This window comes from Zootoca vivipara, chromosome 17 (genome assembly GCF_963506605.1).
Source record: "Zootoca vivipara chromosome 17, rZooViv1.1, whole genome shotgun sequence".
Classification (NCBI taxonomy): Eukaryota; Metazoa; Chordata; class Lepidosauria; order Squamata; family Lacertidae; genus Zootoca; species Zootoca vivipara.
In genome coordinates, this window is record NC_083292.1 from 18,583,095 (window position 1) to 18,602,859 (window position 19,765).

At 45.0% G+C, this 19,765-nt stretch overlaps 1 protein-coding gene across 1 annotated transcript; it reads left to right on the forward strand.

Moving 5' to 3' along the window:
• Positions 1-32: 32 nt before the first annotated feature.
• SF3A1 (splicing factor 3a subunit 1) lies at positions 33-16,129 on the forward strand. Its single transcript, XM_035098659.2, has 17 exons — positions 33-192; positions 1,746-1,858; positions 2,100-2,304; positions 2,787-3,044; positions 4,001-4,075; positions 4,766-4,916; positions 5,960-6,153; positions 6,822-6,939; positions 7,061-7,246; positions 8,351-8,472; positions 8,610-8,852; positions 9,175-9,385; positions 10,508-10,537; positions 12,407-12,561; positions 13,085-13,186; positions 14,389-14,460; positions 15,090-16,129. The coding sequence occupies exons 1-17, from the start codon at positions 130-132 to the stop codon at positions 15,189-15,191; spliced, it is 2,400 nt and encodes a 799-aa protein (XP_034954550.1). The 5' UTR covers positions 33-129; the 3' UTR covers positions 15,192-16,129.
• The last annotated feature ends 3,636 nt before the right edge of the window (positions 16,130-19,765 follow it).

Below are 19,765 nucleotides of genomic sequence, written 5' to 3' on the forward strand. Positions count from 1 at the left end.
GCTCCTCCTTCCTTTGACGTGGCCGCTCTGCATTGCGCGCGCAGCCACGGCCGACGGCGACGACATTTTGTCGCCGAGCTCGGTGTTTTGTTGAGCGCCGCGCGTCTAACGTCGGAGCGAAGAGCCGCCATGCCGGCCGGGCCTGTGCAGGCGATGGCCCCTGCCCAGCCAGCGCCTCCTGAAGCCAAGCAGGTAATTTTCGGCCTAGTCCGTTTAGCAGAACCCCACTCTCTGAGGGTCCTTCATCTTTTCCACCCCCTCCAACCCCGGCCAAGGCCTCCTGAAGGGGGAAGATCCTCCTCCCAGGATGCCTTGCGGGACGAGAGCGGTGCATGCTGGGAGGCGTAGTCTGCAGCCCGCGGGTGCGTGGATGTATGGGAATTTTGTAAAGTGGGGAATGGGGGAACCTATGCCCCCCACAGGTTGCGTGACTGCCAGCTCCCATCATCCCTAAACGGCCTTGGTCCTGTATACTGTACCTGAAGGAGCGTCTCCACCCTCATCGTTCAGCCCGGACACTTGAGATCATAGCTGTCAACTTTTCACTTTTCCCTATTCAGCATAAGGGAATTTCCCTTTAAAAAAAAGGGAGAACTTGACAGCTATGCTTGAGATCCATCGCGGAGCGCCTTCTGGCGATTCCCTCATTGCGAGAAGTGAGATTAGATTCCAGACAAGAGGGCCTTCTTGGTAGTGGCGCCTGCCCTGTGGAACACCCTCCCATCAGATGTCAAGGAAATAAGCAGCTATCCTATTTTTAAAAGACATCTGAAGGCAGCCCTGTTTAGGGAAGTTTTTAATATTTAATGCTGTATTGTTTTTAACACTCGATTGGGAGCCGCCCAGAGTGCCTGGGGAAACTAAGCCAGATGGACGGGGTATAAATAATAGATTGTTATTATTATCACCCCTGGCCATTGGCCGTTCTGGCTGGTGATGATGGGAAATGTGGTTATTTATTTATTTATTTATTAAATTTATAAGCTGCTTTTTTTTGCCATGACGGCTCAAAGCCACTTACAAAAATGGGTTAAAAACAAAATTAATGCACACATTAAAACATCCTACCCACTCTAAAAGGCCATAGATAATTAAGAGCTAAATGCCTGGTTTAAGAAGGAAGGCTTTTGCCTGGCGTCTGAAGATCTATAACAATTGTGCTGCCACCCTCCAGACTACTACTACGATGATGATGATGATGATGATATCTATCCACACACACAAATACAGAGCATTATTTCCCAGACCAGGACTCAAGGCAGTGTGAACAAATTAGAACACAGATAAAATGCAGAAGATTAACAACATATAGAATATAATACTTAAGATAAAAGTTAAAAAGTAATTAAACTATAAAAGAATTAAAACAATATAAAAGAAGATCCATTGAAAGACATAGTGAAAATAACACAGCACTACTAAAAAAAAATCCAATTGCTTTAAAAACAGCCCCCCCCCCCAAAGCATGTTGGAATAAAACAGTCTTCATCCGCTGGCAGAAAGATAACAAAGGGTGGGATGGGGGCCTGAAACTGAGATGATAGCTACATTTCTAAGGCCATCCCACTCAGGAGATTTAAACAAGGGGTTTTGATGTTTAGCTCAGTCTTTCACAGCAGAACAAAATATTCCTGCAATAGAGACTATTGCTCTGAGGGAATACTTGATTTTCCCCCTCAGCAAACTGGTTTTTGAAAGATCCTCAGTATGCTTTCTTTTTATGCCATATTCACTTTTAATTTCAGCCAGAAGATGAACCGAAAGAAGAAGCAACACCAGCCAAGCCCGTGGTGGGAATTATTTATCCTCCTCCAGAGGTTCGGAATATTGTGGACAAGACAGCCAGCTTTGTAGCCAGGTAGGTCACCCTAGACTGGACTCTTGGAATAGCAGCTTCTTGCAGAGATAAACTAAGAGGGTGGTTGAGGCAGCCTCAGCATGCATAGCTAATCAAATGTGTAAAGGGACTAAGGCAGTGAGGACTGCTTGGCAGGGGGTTGGACTGGATGGCCCTTGTGGTCTCTTCCAACTCTATGATTCTATGACTCAGGGTTGGCAATTTTGGTTTAGTGCTGATTTTTGCTATATAACCTTTCCAGAAATGGTCCTGAGTTTGAAGCCCGTATCAGGCAGAATGAAATCAACAACCCCAAATTTAACTTCTTGAACCCCAACGATCCTTACCATGCCTACTATCGCCACAAAGTCAATGAGTTCAAGGAAGGGAAGGCACAGGAGCCCTCGGCAGCCATTCCCAAAGTCATGCAGGCACAGCAGAGTGCACAACAGCAGCTTCCCCAAAAGGTAAGCAGTTCCTCTCTTGTCTTCATCTGTCTCTTATCTTTCATGGTGCTTCAGGAGGGAAGGCCAACTGCCAACAAGTTTCTCCTGGCCTTTTCCTTGCATTCATGCCTCACTAGCAGAAGTGAGGAACTTTTGGCCCTCTAGATGTTGCTTACCTACAACACCCATCAGCCCTAGCAAGCAGGGTCAGTGGCCAAGGGCATTGTAGTTCAGCAACATTTGGAGGGCCACAGGTTCTCCACACCAGCTCACTGTGGAGATAAGAACAAACTTCACCAACCTGATGCCCTCTAGATGGTTTGGAGTGCAACTACCATCAGCCCCTGCCAACATAGCCAAGCCATCTGAAGGGCACACGGTTGGCAGAGGCTGGCTAGCAATGGTTTCTAAACCACAGAGCAGCAAATACAGGGACCACCTGACCTGGGCACCTAAGTGAGTTTGGATATGAGCGGTGATCTATTTCTGTCTTCCTTCCGCAGGTACAAGCCCAGGTGATTCAGGAGACTGTGGTTCCGAAAGAGCCTCCTCCGGAATTTGAGTTCATTGCAGACCCTCCCTCAATCTCAGCCTTCGACTTGGACGTGGTAAAGCTGACAGCCCAGTTTGTTGCTCGGAACGGCAGGCAGTTCCTTACCCAGTTGATGCAGAAAGAGCAGAGGAATTACCAATTTGACTTCCTGCGCCCGCAGCACAGTCTCTTCAACTACTTCACCAAACTGGTTGAGCAGTACACTAAGGTAACAAGTCTCAGATGCCGGGAGCATTCATTTGAGCAAGCTTGAGGACAGTTCTATTTACGCAGAGCAACATGTGAATTTCAAAGTGACAGACTTTGAAGGCTTGCTGTCTGGGTTGAAAAGAAATGCTTGCAGGGATTTTGAAGGGGAAAGTAGGCACACTCCAGGCATTAAGGTGCCCTAATACTGATTGCACATTCTTTGTATGAATATGGCAAGATAAAAACAAAATCTGTTCCATAGCAAACAGGAGAAGCAGTGGAAATGATTTGTTCTGCTTTTGTTAAAAACATAAGAATAGCCTGCTGGATCTGGCCAGTGGCCCATCTAGTCCAGCATCCTGTTTTCACAATGGCCAACCAGATGCTTGTGGGAAGCCAGCAAGCTGAACATTAGCATTCTCCCCTCCTGTGGTTTCCAGCAACTGGCATTCAGAAACACTGCTCCCTCCAAATATGGAGGCTTTGTCTAATAGGAGCTGGCTTGCCTAAGTCATAGCTATACCCTTTGCCAATTATGGCAAATAGTTGCCATCTTCCCTGCATCATGTGCACATGTACTGTTCCTTAAAGTGTTCCTACTTTCAGCAAAGACTGGGAGAGCCCCCCCCCCCCAAAGCACAGAATTATTCTTTTCTTTGAAACTGACAACTCAACAAACAAGTTTCTAGTCCTCATGGCTGCTAAGATATGCTTGAAAATGTGGCGTTTCCTGCTGATATCTCAGAAGCTGAGTGGGTGTTTGAATAAGACCTCAAGTGTTGCACATACCTCCCAGCCCATTACTGTGACTTGCAAACCTGGAATAAACTATAAAAAATAACTGGCAGAAGTTATTTTGCATAAATTATACATACTGCAAGCTTTTCTTAATGCAGACTATTGATTGCTTGGGCAAGAAGAAAACCCTTAATTGGAACTGATGTCTCAGTAGCCTGTTGATTTTTTTCCCCCCAGATCTTGATTCCACCCAAGGGTTTGATCATAAAACTTAAGAAGGAGGCAGAAAACCCCAAAGAAGTATTGGATCAGGTAAGCATTTCAGAGTTTTTTTACATGACTGCCCTTTGCTAGGTTTAAATAATCTGAAAGCACTCTTCTGAGCTAACCATCTTATATCACTTTGAATTTCTGCCAATACTTAGTGCAGTCCTATAGAGGTATATATGTTACCCAGGTGTAAGCCTTGCTGAGTTCAGTGGAGCTTCCTCCTAGGTAAGCAAGTGTAGAATTGCAGTCTTACATCTCAGTGGCCTTATTTGTAATAAGACCTTTTATTTTATTTATTGCATTTCTATTTCACCTTTCCTACAAAGGGGCAAACTGTGAGGTAGGTTAGGCTGAGAGGTAATGGCTGGCCCAGGTCACCCAGTGAATTTCATGGCTGAATTGGGATTTGGACCCAGGACAGAGTGTAGCACGCTAACCGCTACACTGCCTCTCAAAATATGCCACAATGTGTAATTTTCAAATGAGTCTACCATCATCAGATTCTTAAGTGCAGTGATCCAATTAATCTGAACTAGCCTTGGTAGCCAGCAAAATCTGCATTTACCACCAACCCAGCTCTTCCCATGACTGAAGTGGGAGGATATGGCCTAGCCAGTGCCTTCAAGCTGAGTTTTGGGGGCACTTGAAAGCAGTCGACCTTGATGCTTTTAAGAATGTATCCAAAAACACAGTTACTGTTTTTTTAAAAAAGTTATTTGATGCTTTGGGCAGGCGTGTTACAGAGTGGAGTGGGCCAAGTTTCAGGAGCGAGAGCGGAAGAAAGAAGAGGAGGAAAAGGAGCGAGAGCGCGTTGCTTATGCCCAGATCGATTGGCATGATTTTGTTGTGGTGGAAACCGTGGACTTCCAGCCCTCCGAGCAAGGTTGGGTCATTTACTTTGCTTGACCTCTCTCAAAGCCTCATTGAACCAACATAAGAAGGCTCTGTGCATATGTCAGGAAGGGAAAAGCCACTTTGACTCAATGAAAATACAGTCGTACCTCGGGTTACGACCACCTCGGTTTGCGAACAGTTCGGGTTACGAACTGCGCAAACCCGGAAGTGTTTTCGCCGCGCGTGTGCAGAAGCAGCGCTCGCGCGATCCGCGAAAATCACGATCTGCGCATGCGCAAAATGGCGGCGCCCATCACGTTCGGGTTATGAACTATTCGGGTTACGAACTGCGATCTGGAACGGATCGCGTTCGTAACCCGAGGTATTACTGTATCGAATAACTCATCTGCTATCCCTCCAAGGAAGCACTATATGGCTACTTTCCAACAAAGTCCTCTGGCAACTGTCTGTATATTACTATATTATTATCACCATCATCATTATAGTTATTATTCTAGTTAGCTGCTTGTTACTCGAAGGTCTCCAAGCAACTTACATTTAAAAACATAAATATAAACACATTATGCCATAAAAACAGAACACATCAACCCACAAAACAGCCACAGGAAACTTGGGCAGTAAACTATTAACATCTCAAGTCTATCAAAAGCCTTAGTGGGGGGAGGGAAATATACATCTTTACGTGGTGTCAAGTAGATATCACTAAAGGTGGACCTTACTGGGAAAACACACGCACAGAGCCACAACTGAAAAGGTCCTTCTTTCCCTTGTTGTCATCCTCTGAGCCTCCCTCGGAAGGGGAGTCCTGGAGAAGACTGACTGTAATATACTTGAAAAGCAGGTGCAAATAAAATGGAAGCAGCAAGCAAGATTAGCATTTGAACTCTGTTTCTTGAATCCCACAAATATCAGAAAAAGTGAAGCTAGCAAAAGCCCCCACCCCCGGCCTGCCCAGCCACTTCCCACTGAGGTGGCCCCTTAACAAGGAGCTTGTCTAGGGAAGACACACGATGCTTTTCTCAGCTGTGTAACTTAAGTTTCACCAAAGGTATGACCCCCCTTTTTTTGCAGGGAACTTCCCACCTCCCACCACTCCCGAGGAGCTAGGTGCTCGAATTCTCATCCAGGAGCGCTATGAGAAGTTTGGCGAAAGTGAAGAAGTAGAGATGGAAGTGGAGTCAGATGATGAAGATGAGAAACAAGAAAAGACTGAGGAGGCACCATCTCAGCTGGACCAGGATACCCAAGTGCAGGACATGGATGAGGTGAGCAGTTAGTCTGCGGGAAAGCCTTTTCGGTGTGGTGAAGCTTGAAAGTAGTCTGAATCTCTTAATCCCCGTACTCAGTAAAGTAATGTTCATAATAGTTTGTTTCTTGTGCTGCATAGCTGGTGTGCTGGACCTTAATGTTCTGCTGAACTTAAATTGGGGCTCCGGTTTTAATGTCTGGTGGTGGGGGAAAGGTTCCGAAAGTTTTAGAAGATCTTTGTCCTTTAGCCGTAAACTTGCAAGGGATGAGAGAGGGTTCTGAAAACAGTCTAGTCCAAGCCCCGTAAGGATCCTTTGCTTAACACGCTGCACATTCGTATTCCCACAAGTCTGTCGATGGTTCAAAGTGAAGCCTTTCACAAGCTCAAGGCTTAAACAAGCCAGCTCCAAAGGTATGATAGAGTCATAGAGTTGGAAGGGACCCCGTGGATCATTTACCGTAGTCCAGCTCCTTGCGATTCAGGAATATGCACCCATATGGCGATCAAACCCATGACCTTGGCATTATTAGCACCATGCTCTAACCAATTGAGCTAACTGGTGCCAGCTTAAATTGAGGAAGAGACTTGCTTAAGCCTGGTTTGTCTTCTTACTAAGAAAGCTGAGTTGAGCCTTTCAAGAGAATCCTGCTTCATGATCCTTCACTTTAAAAAAATCTTTTGAAGGGCTCTGATGACGATGATGAGAGTCAGAAAGTTCCACCACCTCCAGAAACTCCGATGCCACCACCTCTTCCTCCTACTCCAGACCAAGTCATTGTCAGGAAAGATTATGACCCTAAAGGTAAGCTTGGGGTTAAGATCAGGTGGGGTTTTGTGACTGGTGAATGGGTTGCATTCCAGATCCAATGGTCACGTAAAACATTTCTAACTGTATATCTCTCTTCTCTCTCTCCCCTCTCCAGCATCTAAGCCTTTGCCACCAACTCCGGCCCCAGATGAGTATCTTGTCTCCCCCATCACGGGGGAGAAAATCCCTGCCAGCAAAATGCAAGAACATATGCGGATTGGGCTTCTGGATCCCCGCTGGTTGGAGCAAAGGGATCGCTCTCTCCGGGAGAAGCAGAGCGATGACGAGGTCTATGCCCCAGGTCAGTCCAGCAAGGTTCTGAGTGGTCTTTTATCGACATATTTTGTTCTTGTGTTAACCTTGATTACATGTTTATACGTGCCTGAAGGAAACTAGTCAGATATTAAAGTGCTCTTCTGAAATATTTAGAATCATTCAGTGTTAATAAATTAATAGATAAATGAATTACGTTGGATTAACTTTAGTTTTATAAGAGGACAACTATCAAGCGACAGGTAGTTATCAAATTTCAAAATGCGTTTTGGGGGCAGGTGTGTTTACTACACTGCAACTCATTTGATTCTGTAGTATTTTCCTCTCCAAACGGGGATGTTCAAAGCAACTGATAAATGTACAGTATATAAAAGAAAAAAATGATACCTAGTTAATAATCCAGAATGCAGTAAGTACAACTAAATGACATGCTAAAAGTAGTATAAGTGACCAAGAGAGTGCAGACCAGGGATACTGTAGAGTGGTGCCTCGCTAGACGAATTTAATTTGTTCCACGGGTCTTTTCTTATAACGAAAAATTCGTCTAGCGAATCCCATAGGAATGCATTTAATTTTTTTGAATTTTTTTTGCCCATAGGAACGCATTAATTGAATTTCAATGCATTCCTATGGGAAACCGCGATTCGCTAGACGAATTTTTCATAAAATGAATTCGTCTAGCGAGACAACCTCCGCTCGAAAAATCATTTCGTTAAGTGGAAATTTCGTTAAGCAGGGCATTCGTTAAGCGAGGCACCACTGTATTCTAAACAGAATTAAAATCAATGACAGTTACACATTTGAAGATCAACCACATGTCACCTGCTCTTGAGTTTTTTGATGAAACAGTGGGCTCTATAAGCATAAGAAATATGTATATAAAAACCTGTGTCTGGTTTGGGTTGTCCAGAACCCTGACAAAGTAGTGAATGGAGAAGGTAGAACACTATCTTGGCGGCCAAAATTTTCAGATGGCTACATTTTTCAGTGCTTCCCATTTCTGTTTGCACATTTTATGGGAGTAGCGACAACAGATGGCTTAGAACCTATGAGCAGTGGCCTATCTTGAAGGACAAAAAAACACACAACCCCAAACCATGGCAAACTCTCTCATTTTACTCATACTTTCCAGGCTTGGACATTGAAAGCAGCTTGAAACAGCTGGCTGAGCGCCGTACCGATATTTTTGGTGTTGAAGAGACAGCTATCGGCAAGAAAATTGGGGAAGAAGAGATCCAGAAACCAGAAGAGAAGGTATGGCAAGAAGCCAGGCTAAAAAGCACTCTGCTACCGGAAGTGTGAAGGAAAGAAAGCCTCCTCCTCCAGAGGCTTAACTTTTGTTAGTGTGAAAGCAAGAGGCACTAAGACTCACCTGTTTTATGTTTTACTAGGTGACCTGGGATGGCCACTCTGGCAGCATGGCCCGAACTCAGCAGGCAGCTCAGGCCAACATTACCCTTCAGGAGCAGATTGAGGCTATCCATAAGGCCAAAGGGCTGGTGCCAGAGGATGACAGCAAGGAGAAGATTGGTCCGAGCAAACCCAATGAGATGCCCCAGCCCCCACCCCTCTCATCAGCCCCAAACATCCAAACCAGCGCTCCGCCAATTGCATCGGTGCCTCGCCCGCCCTCGGTAAGCCCCTCTTGTTCCATAGGAAGCTCCTCTGCTTAACAGAGGACTTCTTCTGGCTCCCTCTGCCAAATTGGTTTTAATTTGCGTCTTGTAAGATGAATTTCCTTGCTTGTGGAAGGGTCATGTCTCAGTGGCAGAGCACATGCTTTGCATGAAGAAGACCTCTGGTTCAATCCCCAGCATCTCCAAGTAGAGCCAAGAGAGATTCCCTGTCTGAATCCCTGGAGAACTGCTGCCAGTCTGTACCAGCGATACTGAGCTAGATGGGCCAACATGGCCTGGTTCAGCATAAAGCAACTTCCTGTGTTCTTACGTCTTCTAGATGCCACCACCTGTCCGTACAACAGTTGTCAGTGCTGTTCCCGTCATGCCTCGCCCACCAATGACTTCCGTGGTCCGCTTACCTCCAGGCTCTGTCATCGCTGCTCCGATGCCACCGATCATACATGCCCCTCGGATCAACGTGGTTCCGATGCCACCTTCGGCCCCGCCCATCATGGCTCCACGGCCCCCTCCCATGATTGTGCCAACAGGTCAGTTGCTGAACAATCTCGCCTCGAGCTAAATATGTTTTGGGAATTGCGGAAGCCCATCAGAATTGCTCCTGGTCTCTGAATTTGCTTCTCTTGGTACATTTTTCTCAGTGGTCCTATAGCTTCTGCATTAAGCAGTTGTACTTTACCTGCAAGTCTTTGAACAAAAGTTCCTGCAGGCTTCATTGGGATTCTCCATACTGAAAAACCATTTCTGCAATGGAATTAAGCCCTGGAGGTCAACCCACTGCTAAAATTTAGTCACTGCATTTGCTAAATGAATTATAGCAGTTGTGTAGAAATTGGTGACATCTTTTCTTTTGATACGATGCCACAGTGACAGTTTTGCCCTATGTATTGCTTTGTGATGATCACCATGTGTCCTTTTTTAAAAAAATATATATCTGTAGTTGGTAACAGTTATACAGGTGACTCCTTTCTCCCAAAAGTTCGAAGTCTAGAAAAGAAGAGGGAGGAAATGTTGGGCAGAAACAGAATTCCTCCTATTTGTTCTAAATTGATTGTTCCCCTCCCAAAATGAACTCAGAATTTCATCCTCATTTTCCCTGGCCTTCCAATTCCCTTTCTCACATGAAGGGTTAAAAATTGTTGCATAGTCTATTGTTTATGCTCCCTGACCTTTTCCTAGCCATAGCCCCTTTTCCACAGAGAAACTGAGGCAGACTGCTTTCAATTTCTTCCATGGCCGAAGATCATTCTTCCCACCATCTATGGGGATGAGGGTAGACTAGATCTTGCATTTTCAATCCTCTAGGATGCTTCACTGATGTACAAAGACTGTCTCTGGTGCTGGCTGCATTTACACAGGAGCTGGCTTGCAAGTTTTCTGTTTAAATCAGAGACCCGTTCTTCCGGATAGGTATGCAAAAGCACACACTGCCAACCCCAGTTCTTGAACCCAATAAGTTGAAAGTGTGCTCTGCGACATTACAGTATATTATTGACCATTGTATGGGACAAAGGAGCGCCCTGGAACCTTTGTGCTTTCCTGTAGAGTTTTCCGTTTTAAATAATGAAATCTAAACAGGCACTATTTTATTATCTCATAGGTTTCAGGTGAGCTAAGCCATTGACTAATTGTATTTAATTGTTACAATATAGGATACAGACAGGGACCAGTCAGCAGTCCAGGTAACTTCTTAAGTGTCATTGTGACCTCGGAGGTAACTCAGCTAATCACTAACCTTCAAGTCGAGCTCTTAATTTGCATGCCTTCACTTCTCTTGTCTGTCCAGAGTGGTACCGGGGATTCCTGGCTGTAGTGTGCGTCTCTGTGTGTCAATAGTTCTTGACCTTTTGTAGACTACTGGGCCTGATTGTCGCCGCTCTTCAGAGGTTCTTGTGGCTGCATGCTAGCTTGGGTGCCAGTTCTCCAGACACTGTCGTTTTGCAAGAGAAACAAAGGCAGGAATAGAGGAAGAGCCACTCGGTGCCCTTGGAAAGAGCCAGAGTCTTCTGTCTGTGTTTCAGTTGCTTCACACCCACCACAGTTGTTGCAAAGTAGCTTTAAGCCCCCCCCTCATCTCGCCTTTATGTGTGGCTCTCCCTCTTTTCAGTGACTGCCATCCAGGTTTGAGATAAGTAGCTCAAGGTACATAAATAAGGTGCTATCGAGTCACTTAGATCCCTGGCTGTCATGTGGAAGTGTTCTTGTCTGAAATTTCTGAAATTCTCTTAAATGCTTAATACCCCAGTCATTCCAAGCCAAAGAGTTCACAGTGGAGTTGAAAGATCTATGATTTTTTATTAAAAAACAACAACAACGTGGGTGGAAAGTAGTCGCCAGACCTAAGTATTTGAAACCCAGGGAACAGAGCAAGGCCAGATTCACATACTGCATTTTTAGCTGTACACTTCTGGTCAAGCACATGTGCAGTTGCAGCCCAGGATAGTTCATGGGGACCCTTAAGGAAACAAGGACTACTGGTATTAACTTCCTACACAGCTGAAGCAAAGCCTAGGAAAGGGACTTTAGCCTACTCTGCGATAGCAGGTGCATCACATGTGTTTAGGTGCGTTCATCTCTCTCCCCTTCCCCCATTTATTTAACCTTCATTTTATTGCTACAAAGCAGAGCTTTCTACATTCCCACATTTTCCTTACTTGGAAGCACTGAAGCTTAGACTTCTAGCAGGTGTGATGTCCTGACTTTCGCAGTGCTTGGATAGGAGAAGCTGACAACTTTCCTAGGCTTTTTAGCTCAACTAATCTCATTTTAACACAGCTTTTATGCCTTGGGAGTTTCTACTTACTCTTGCTTTTCTTTTTTTCTTTTGGTCTCTTTTCTTTCCCCAAAGGCAATGGTGTCAAGTGTAACTCTTTCAAGAGATTTCCATTCCACCTTCTTATGACCAGGAAATGTATTTTAGGATCCATACTTCTCTCTGGTGCCACGGACAGACACCAGTGGAGATTGCAAAGGCCACTGTTCCCTCTAAAGTCATTAATTTTTTTATTTTTTTTTTAAAAAAACTCTGCTATTTTTATACCCTGCCTTTCTATAAAATGGTTGCTTACGTTTTAAAAACACACATATAAAATGCTTTACTATTTAAAATAACCAAAGCAGCGTTCAAAAGAATAAAAGGCATTTGATACATGAGAAGTAAAACATTTTTTTTTAAAGATACAACTTCACATCTTCACAGTGACTAGTACTATGCATAACCAATAACACCATTGGTGAAGTGCTTTCGTGAACAAAACGGTTTTTAGCATACACCAAAAACTAAAATCACCTTATTTCTAAAGGCCTGGAGGAAGGGAGCGGAGACACAAATGCAAGCAAGCTCATAAGTGAGTTGTTTTCCCTTGATTAGCATTGGAAGATGCCTCTGCACATGCTTCCTGTGCTACCTTCTCAAGCAGAAATAGAGATGGGACTATACCAGGCTTTTCCTACATTTGACACCACTGCTTTAGGGTTCTGTCCACGTCTTTTGCTCCAAACGCCGTTAGTGATTTTCCTGCAAAATAAATACCCCCCCCCTCTTGCTTCAGCTTTTGTTCCAGCTCCTCCTGTGGCGCCAGTGAGTGCTCCGGCCCCTATGCCTCCTGTCCACCCTCCACCTCCCATGGATGATGAGCCAGCCTCCAAGAAGCTGAAATCTGAAGAGAACCTGATGCCGGAAGAGGAATTCCTGCGCAGAAACAAGGTGTGCACTTAAATAAATAATGGTGCTTTGATCTTAGGCCAGAGGAATCTTCTGGCGAGTTGGGTGATCAGCAGCCCTTCACATTCTGATTAAGCTGGGTTGCCAGCCTGAAGTTCTCCACTTGCAATCTGAATGGGGGAATTTGCAAGGGAAAGGGATTCAAAACTTGGAAGGGCAGCCTTCCAGGAAGAAGCAGAGGTCTATCTGTTTTCTCATTGGTTCTCCCTTCTTCTTTGTCAGATTAGACAAATTCATGGAGGAGATGGCTATCAATGGCTACAAGCCACAATGGCTATGCTCTGCCTCCACAGTCAGAGGCAGTAATGCTTCTGAATACCAGTTGCTGGAAATCACAGGAGGGGGGGAGAGCTCGAATCCTGCTTGTGGATTTCCTACAGGCATCTGGTTGGCCACTGTGAGAACAGGATGCTGAACTAGATGGGCCATTGGCCTGATCCAGCAGGCTCTTCTTGTGTTCTTAAGCACACACCTCTTAACAGTGTAATTCTGCTTACTCCCTTAGGGCCCAGTCACAGTCAAAGTTCAAGTTCCTAACATGCAGGACAAGACAGAATGGAAGCTGAATGGCCAGGTGCTGGTGTTCACCCTCCCTCTCTCTGACCAGGTATGTGACCCAAGCAATGGGTGGCCAGTTTCTCTGTTCTCAATGACTGCTTTGCTCTTCAGACAGTTATCTGGGGTTTGGAAAGAGTATTTTGCTTCATAAAACGATCCCCATCCGGCCAGGTGCCATTAATAAAACCAGCGCAATCTATAAATATTGTCTTACTACTTGTGGAGTGCAGGTGTTGCAGCAGAGAGTTACATAAAAATATGTTAGATTATGTGGGGCGGCCCTTGAAGACTCTTCAGGAACTGCAGCTGCTGCAGAATGCAGTGGCCAGATTAATTGTTGTAGCCAGGTGATTGTATCTTTTAACACCTGTTCTGGCTGCACTTTACTGGCAGCCGTGCATTTCCAGGCCCAATTCAGTGTGCTAGATTTAACCTATAAGGTTTACACAGTTCAGGGACCACACTGCTTAATGGAATGTCTCTCCCAATATGAATCTATCCATGCATTAAGATCTACACCAAAGTCTCTCTTCATTCTGGAGAGGTTCAGAGAGTTGCTCCCTGTTTGTAGGGGGGGGGGTGAAACTCCACAGCAAGACCCACCTGGTACCGATACTGTCTTTTTTGGCACCAGTTTAAAACTTTCCTCTGTTCTCAAGCATTTGATGTCATCTAATGGGCTGCTTTTCCTGATCATCAGTTTTTAATTTTGGGGGGAGAGACTATATTCTTGTATATTCTTCCAGTTTTATATTGCTGATTTTAATGGGGTGTATGTGTTTAGTATTAAATATTGGATCGCTCTTTTATTGCCGAGTTTTAAACACTGTATATTTGCATGTATTTTATATTTCTATAAGCCAGCTTGGGAAAAGCACCTCAGAAATATAATATAATACAGTACCGTAGTAGTAATAATAATAATATAGTACAGTACTAGCATGCAAAGATGCACAGCATGCATTAAAAGAGAGAACAATGCTTGGCTGTTTATAACCATGAAGCAGCAGGCAAAGCTTTTACCATTCCTGGGTGTAAAATACCTGACCAGATTTAACTAATGAGTCACTGTTTGGCATCCCTGCTCCCTAATTCATTTCTCTCTTGCTTGGTACAGCTTTCCTTTTATGACAATTCATTGCAAACCTTTTCCTATCTATCATGTTATGTTTCCCAAGCATGTGCTGTACAAGTCCCTTGCATAGTGCCCAATTTCATTGAAGGTGTTTGTGTGTTTCTTCTGGTTCCTAGGTTTCTGTTATCAAGGTCAAGATTCATGAGGCCACTGGAATGCCTGCTGGGAAACAGAAGCTCCAATATGAGGTATGTGTGTGGTCCTGTTGGCCCTTAATTAGTTAGTTTGCCGTTTTTCATTCATAGATCTCGGGGTTCACAACATAAAAATACAAGATACAAAAGACATAAAAACAAACCAATAACCTCTCTCCTCTCCACCATCTCCCACAAACACATTTAAAAGGGTATGTAGCATGTTAATCAACTAAAGGCCTGGCTGAAGAGAAACATTTTTGCCTGGGGCCTAAACATATATAATGAAGGCACCAGCTGAACCTCCTTGAGGAGAGCATTCCACTTAACCCTGAGTGGCTTAAGATCCTAGCCCTGTACCTTATCTGTTCCCTTGCCTTTTTCAAGCTTAAATCACAAATTCCATGATTTGCATTCCATGCTTAATACATGAAGGAAGGGCTATAACTCAGTGGCTTTGCATGCATGAAATCACATATTCAATTCCCAGCATCTCCAGGTAGGGCTGCCAGTCAGTGTAGACATTGATGAGCTAAATGGACCAATGGTGTGACTTTGTGCAAGGCAGCTTCCTATGGTTTCCTTCCAGTGCAAAGCCACTTCCAGGTGTGGGTGGGTGTTGTTTTCCTTACCAAGCACAAAGCTTAGCACTATTGAGACCCTCTCGTGTCTTGTCTTTTCAGGGCATCTTCATCAAAGATTCCAACTCTCTGGCTTATTACAACATGACCAGCGGGTCAGTGATCCACTTAGCACTCAAAGAAAGAGGAGGCAGAAAGAAGTAGGACTCCATTGGCAAGGCAGCTGCCACACAGCATATGGCACAAGACAAGCTGCCAGAATCTGCCAGCTCCTGAGTAAAATCCGCATGGCGTTCCCACATGGGCAGCGCTTTGTACCTTCAGCTTGTATCTGGTAATCCCTTCAGCTGGAGAAAGTTGTTCATGCCCTTGGAGTTACTGTGAATTTTTTATTTTTTAAGTTGATGTGTGTATATTTCAGCAGCTTGTGCTATATATTCACAATGTTATCCGAATCGCTGCTTGGCTAGCATTTCTTTTCAATGTTCTTCTGTTTTGATTTCCTGCAACATTTTGCCTCTGCAGCCAAGATCTCTCTTAGCTTTGATCAGATCTGACCATGTGCATTAAGCTTTTGGAAGGGGCTTGCTGGCATATAAGAGAATGATACCTTCTGGATGAAGCATTTCAGTTTAACTTCCTTATTTCAAATAACTAGTGTAATAAAAGCATTTGTGATTTTCCATGTGAAATCTCTGAACTCTGATGTCTTTTGCAACGACCTGGATTTCCTGGGAATGGTCAGACAACAGAGATGGAAGAAGCTGGTAACACAGTAAACGTGCAATGTGAGCTCTTGCTCAGAACAGTGGAATCAGTTAAGATTCTTGGAAGCGGCTTGCATTAGTCCTGTATAATTCTCTCTCTTCCCCCCCCCCCCGATTTGGAGCAACTTACCTCCTCCATTGCACTACTTTTGAGTTGAGAGAAAAAGAAGTCACTTTGTTCTTGGCTCCTGGCCTTCTGTATTAAGTGTTTGACCACCAACACGTGAGCTTCAAGGGGCTTGCGCGAGATTCCTCAGAACCTAGCCAAGATTTTACCCTCTTGGTTTGGGAGATTACTCGTCAAACAATATGAACATGACAAAAGTGTAACGTACTCTCACTGACTTCAATACAAAATTTGGAAATAATTATAAATCTATGTGTCGTCTTTGAAAATTGCTCCTTGTCTTTCCACCCAAGACGTACTAAAGGCTGAAGGCAGCCTTCAGAGGGCACTAGATTTAGATGCTGTTCAAGTCTCTGTCTTTGCCCCCTGCAGTGCAGCCACACTTGCTTACTGAGTCTGTAGGTATGTGCTTTTAATAATCGAAGGCTGTAATTTTGGTGGCGGAGGCTTTTGGAGCCTTTCCTACCATGTCTAAAGAGTTCTAAATTAGCCTGTCCCAGGCTGCTGCCCTAGAGATGTTTTGGACTACAGCTCCCATCAGCCCTAGGCAGCATTGCTACTCTAGCTGGGACTGATGGGAATTTGAGTCCAAATCATTTAGAAACTACCACCCTAGAGAAAGCTGTTTAAATCGTTGGGTCTTTCAAGTGTTGAGGCAGTTTACTATGCAAATAGATGGTAAAAATATTACAAAGCAAGTCCCAAAGTTCATGCTTGGGCCAATGTTGGGTGCCAGGTCTAGAAAGTCTGCTGCTCTAAATGCTGCGCTACATGATCCAAATCCCCCTTGCAGCTTTGGCACCTATATAGGTGCTCACAGCTAGAGGCACCCCCTTCCAGCCTTTTCCTGCTTCCCTTAAGAGTGTTGTTGCTTGCTTCCCTTAAGAGTGTCCAAATTAAATGGCCATCACATAGCAGTGTTGCTTTTTCTCTCTCAGCTTTCCACAGGGCCAAAGCTTAGTGGCAGAGTTCCTGCTTTGGATGCAGAATGTGAAGAATCCCCAACACTTCAAGATAGAGCTGAGAGTGCCTCCTGCCTGAAAAAGGAGTTTGAGCACTGTTGGGCTAGATCAGGCATCCCCAAACTTCGGCCCTCCAGATGTTTTGGACTACAGCTCCCATCTTCCCCGACCACTGGTCCTGTTAGCTAGGGATCATGGGAGCTGTAGGCCAAAACATCTGGAGGGCCGCAGTTTGGGGGTGCCTGTGCTAGATGAACCAGTGATCTCACTTGGGTATAAGGCACCTTGCTGTTTAAGCCAGCTGTTTTGTAACAATCATGAGACTTCAGAGGAATGACCTCATTCTCTTGGCAGAGTGTCTCCTTTGCATGCAAAAAGTCTCCATTCTGCAGGTAGGGCTGGGGAAATGTACCTTGCCTGAAATACTAGAAAGCTGCTGCCAGTCAGTGCAGACAGTTCTGAACTAAATGGACCAATGGTCTGACTGCATTAGGCAACTTCCTGTGTTCTCAGCTCACTTCCTTGTTCTCTGCAAAATCAGCTGTACTCATACTGTAGACTAGATTGACTTTTCTGACTCCCTGGTCCATGGCCCAAATGATTGTTCTTTAACCTATCTGTGCATGACTTTTGGGGTGGCAGTTGATGTCCCAGACTTAGGGTCTCATTAGGCTGGAGGATTTATGAATGGGCATAGGAAGGCCAGGAGGAGAGAGGTGGAAGTGGGTCTCCTAACATGGGCTGGAATGCAAGCTGCCAAGAGTGAAGGCACCCCAGTTTATGGAAGTCTTCAGGCTCTGCAGTCTCACAGCTTGAGCAGACCCTTGGGAACAAATGTGGCTGACGTATATATGATTGTGCCGTGCCTGGGGAATGGAACAAACCCGGCTGCAATTGAGCTTTGAGAGGCAGCTGACTGGGTTCTGCCAAAGCCACCCAGAAACTTTTTATTTGGAAGCCTTGGTGATAGATTCCAGTCTCCCAGAACAGTCTTGTAACCATGTTTGGTTCCATCTGCCCTGTTGCAGTTCTTCAGCTAATTTCAGACAACTTAATCACTTGCAGGTCTTTTCTGAAAAAATACATTTCTCTGCTGGCTGGGATGTATGTAGCAGATTTCATTTTTAGTCAGGCTGTGGCCCATCTACCCTGCTCTCGTTGCTGTGGCTTCCCTCTGGGGCAGGTGTGGGGGACCTTCGGCTCTCCTGATGTGGTTGAATTACAAATTGCATCATCCGTGGACATTGACCATGCTTTCTTGGGCTGGTGGGAGATGTCGTTCAGCAACATCATCTGAACGGTCCCCCACACCTGCTCTGATGTTCCAGATGCTGAGGTCTCTCCTGAAATCTCATGGGTGTCCAGTCATGACCGACTCTGGGGTTGTGGGGCTCATCTCATGTTATTGGCCGAGGGAGCCAGCGTACAGCTTCCAGGTCATGTGGCCAGCATGACAAAGCCGCTTCTGGTGAACCAGAGCAGCACACAGAAACGCCGTTTACCTTCCCGCTGCAGCAGTACCTATTTATCTACTTGCACTTTGACATGCTTTCGAATGCTAGGTTGGCAGGAGCTGGGACCGAGCAATGGGAGCTCACCCCGTCGTGGGGATTTGAACCGCCAACCTTTCTGATCGGCAAGCCCTAGGCTCTGTGGTTTAACCCACAGCGCCACCCGTGTCCCGCGTCATGGCTCATAGATGGGCTTTTTATCTGCAAAGCATGTGGTTTACCACTATGCTACATTACTGCATTTAAAAAACAACAAAGCACTTAGCAAACGTGGGACACTAAGAGGCCTAACTAACAAAGATGATTAAGAAACTCTCTCTCTCTATTCTAATCATCAGGCCCCAAACTTCCATCTATATTCCAGCTTTCTGTTTTGTTTTTTTATGTGTTCAACTGTGTTTCTGGAACCTCACAAACAGGATCTGAAAGTAGCAACTTATTGGAAAGGGCAGCATAGGTACAAGAGAGCGGAGAAAGGGAGATAAATTGTCTTGTGTTTACAATTTTATTCATTACATTCATATACCATCCCCCCCCCAAGGAGCTCATGGTTGTGTGCATGGTTCTGCTCCTCCCCATTTCATCTTTGCAATAACCCTGTGAGGCAGAGCAGGCTGAGAGAGGGTGACTGGCCCAAGGTCACCCAGTTCATGACTGAGTGGAGATTTGAACTCTGCTCTCCCAGGTCACAGTCCCAACACTCTAATCATTACATCACACAAACTATAAGATTTAAAAGAGGATTAGGCAGTGGCTACTCAACCTGATGGATATATATCGTTCTACCACCGTGTCAGAGGCAGATTGAGGGTTTCTCATAGGCATCTGCTTGACCACTGTGAGAACAGGATGCTGGACTAGGTGAACCATTGGCCTGATCCAGCAGACAAGTTTTTGGGAGGTGTTAATAAAGGTACTGTCACAAGCACTCTTAAAATGACTGCTTTAAATGACTGCTTTAAATGACTGCTTTTTCAGCAGTATTCAAGAACGGGCTTTTTTTTTTGTTTTGTTATGGTGAACCACCATGGAAATCCTTTTATTTTAGGGTGCTAAGGACACCTTTAAAATGTAACCCTAAGGAGTGCACTCGGGGAGCGTTGCCGCTGGGTCTGCTTTACCATATCCTGCATTGACTTTTGAGTTAACAATTTGCTTCTTCTGCCCGAGCATTCACACAAAGGTGGGTTCGACTTTCTAACACACACACACACACACACACACACACACCTGCTGTTTTCACAAGACTATTTGCAAAAGAGCCAACTTTGTGGCTGATGTCAGGTGCAAAATAAATAATCTGAAATCTGCTTAGCTTCTAGTCTAGTGCGAGGGAGTATGGTCAACCGCTGGGCGTGTATTGTCCGTCCCAATCCACCCACAAAGGATGTGCTGTTCCCTGGTTGGTTAG

What these genes read in the sequence shown, in the direction of transcription:
- SF3A1 (XM_035098659.2), top strand. Translation starts at nt 130, where the DNA reads ATGCCGGCCGGGCCTGTGCAGGCGATGGCCCCTGCCCAGCCAGCGCCT. An exon ending in CTTCCAGCCCTCCGAGCAAG is followed by an intron (nt 4,917 to 5,959) that starts GTTGGGTCATTT and finishes CTTTTTTTGCAG; the next exon opens with GGAACTTCCCACCTCCCACC. An exon ending in GGGACCAGTCAGCAGTCCAG is followed by an intron (nt 10,538 to 12,406) that starts GTAACTTCTTAA and finishes CTCTTGCTTCAG; the next exon opens with CTTTTGTTCCAGCTCCTCCT.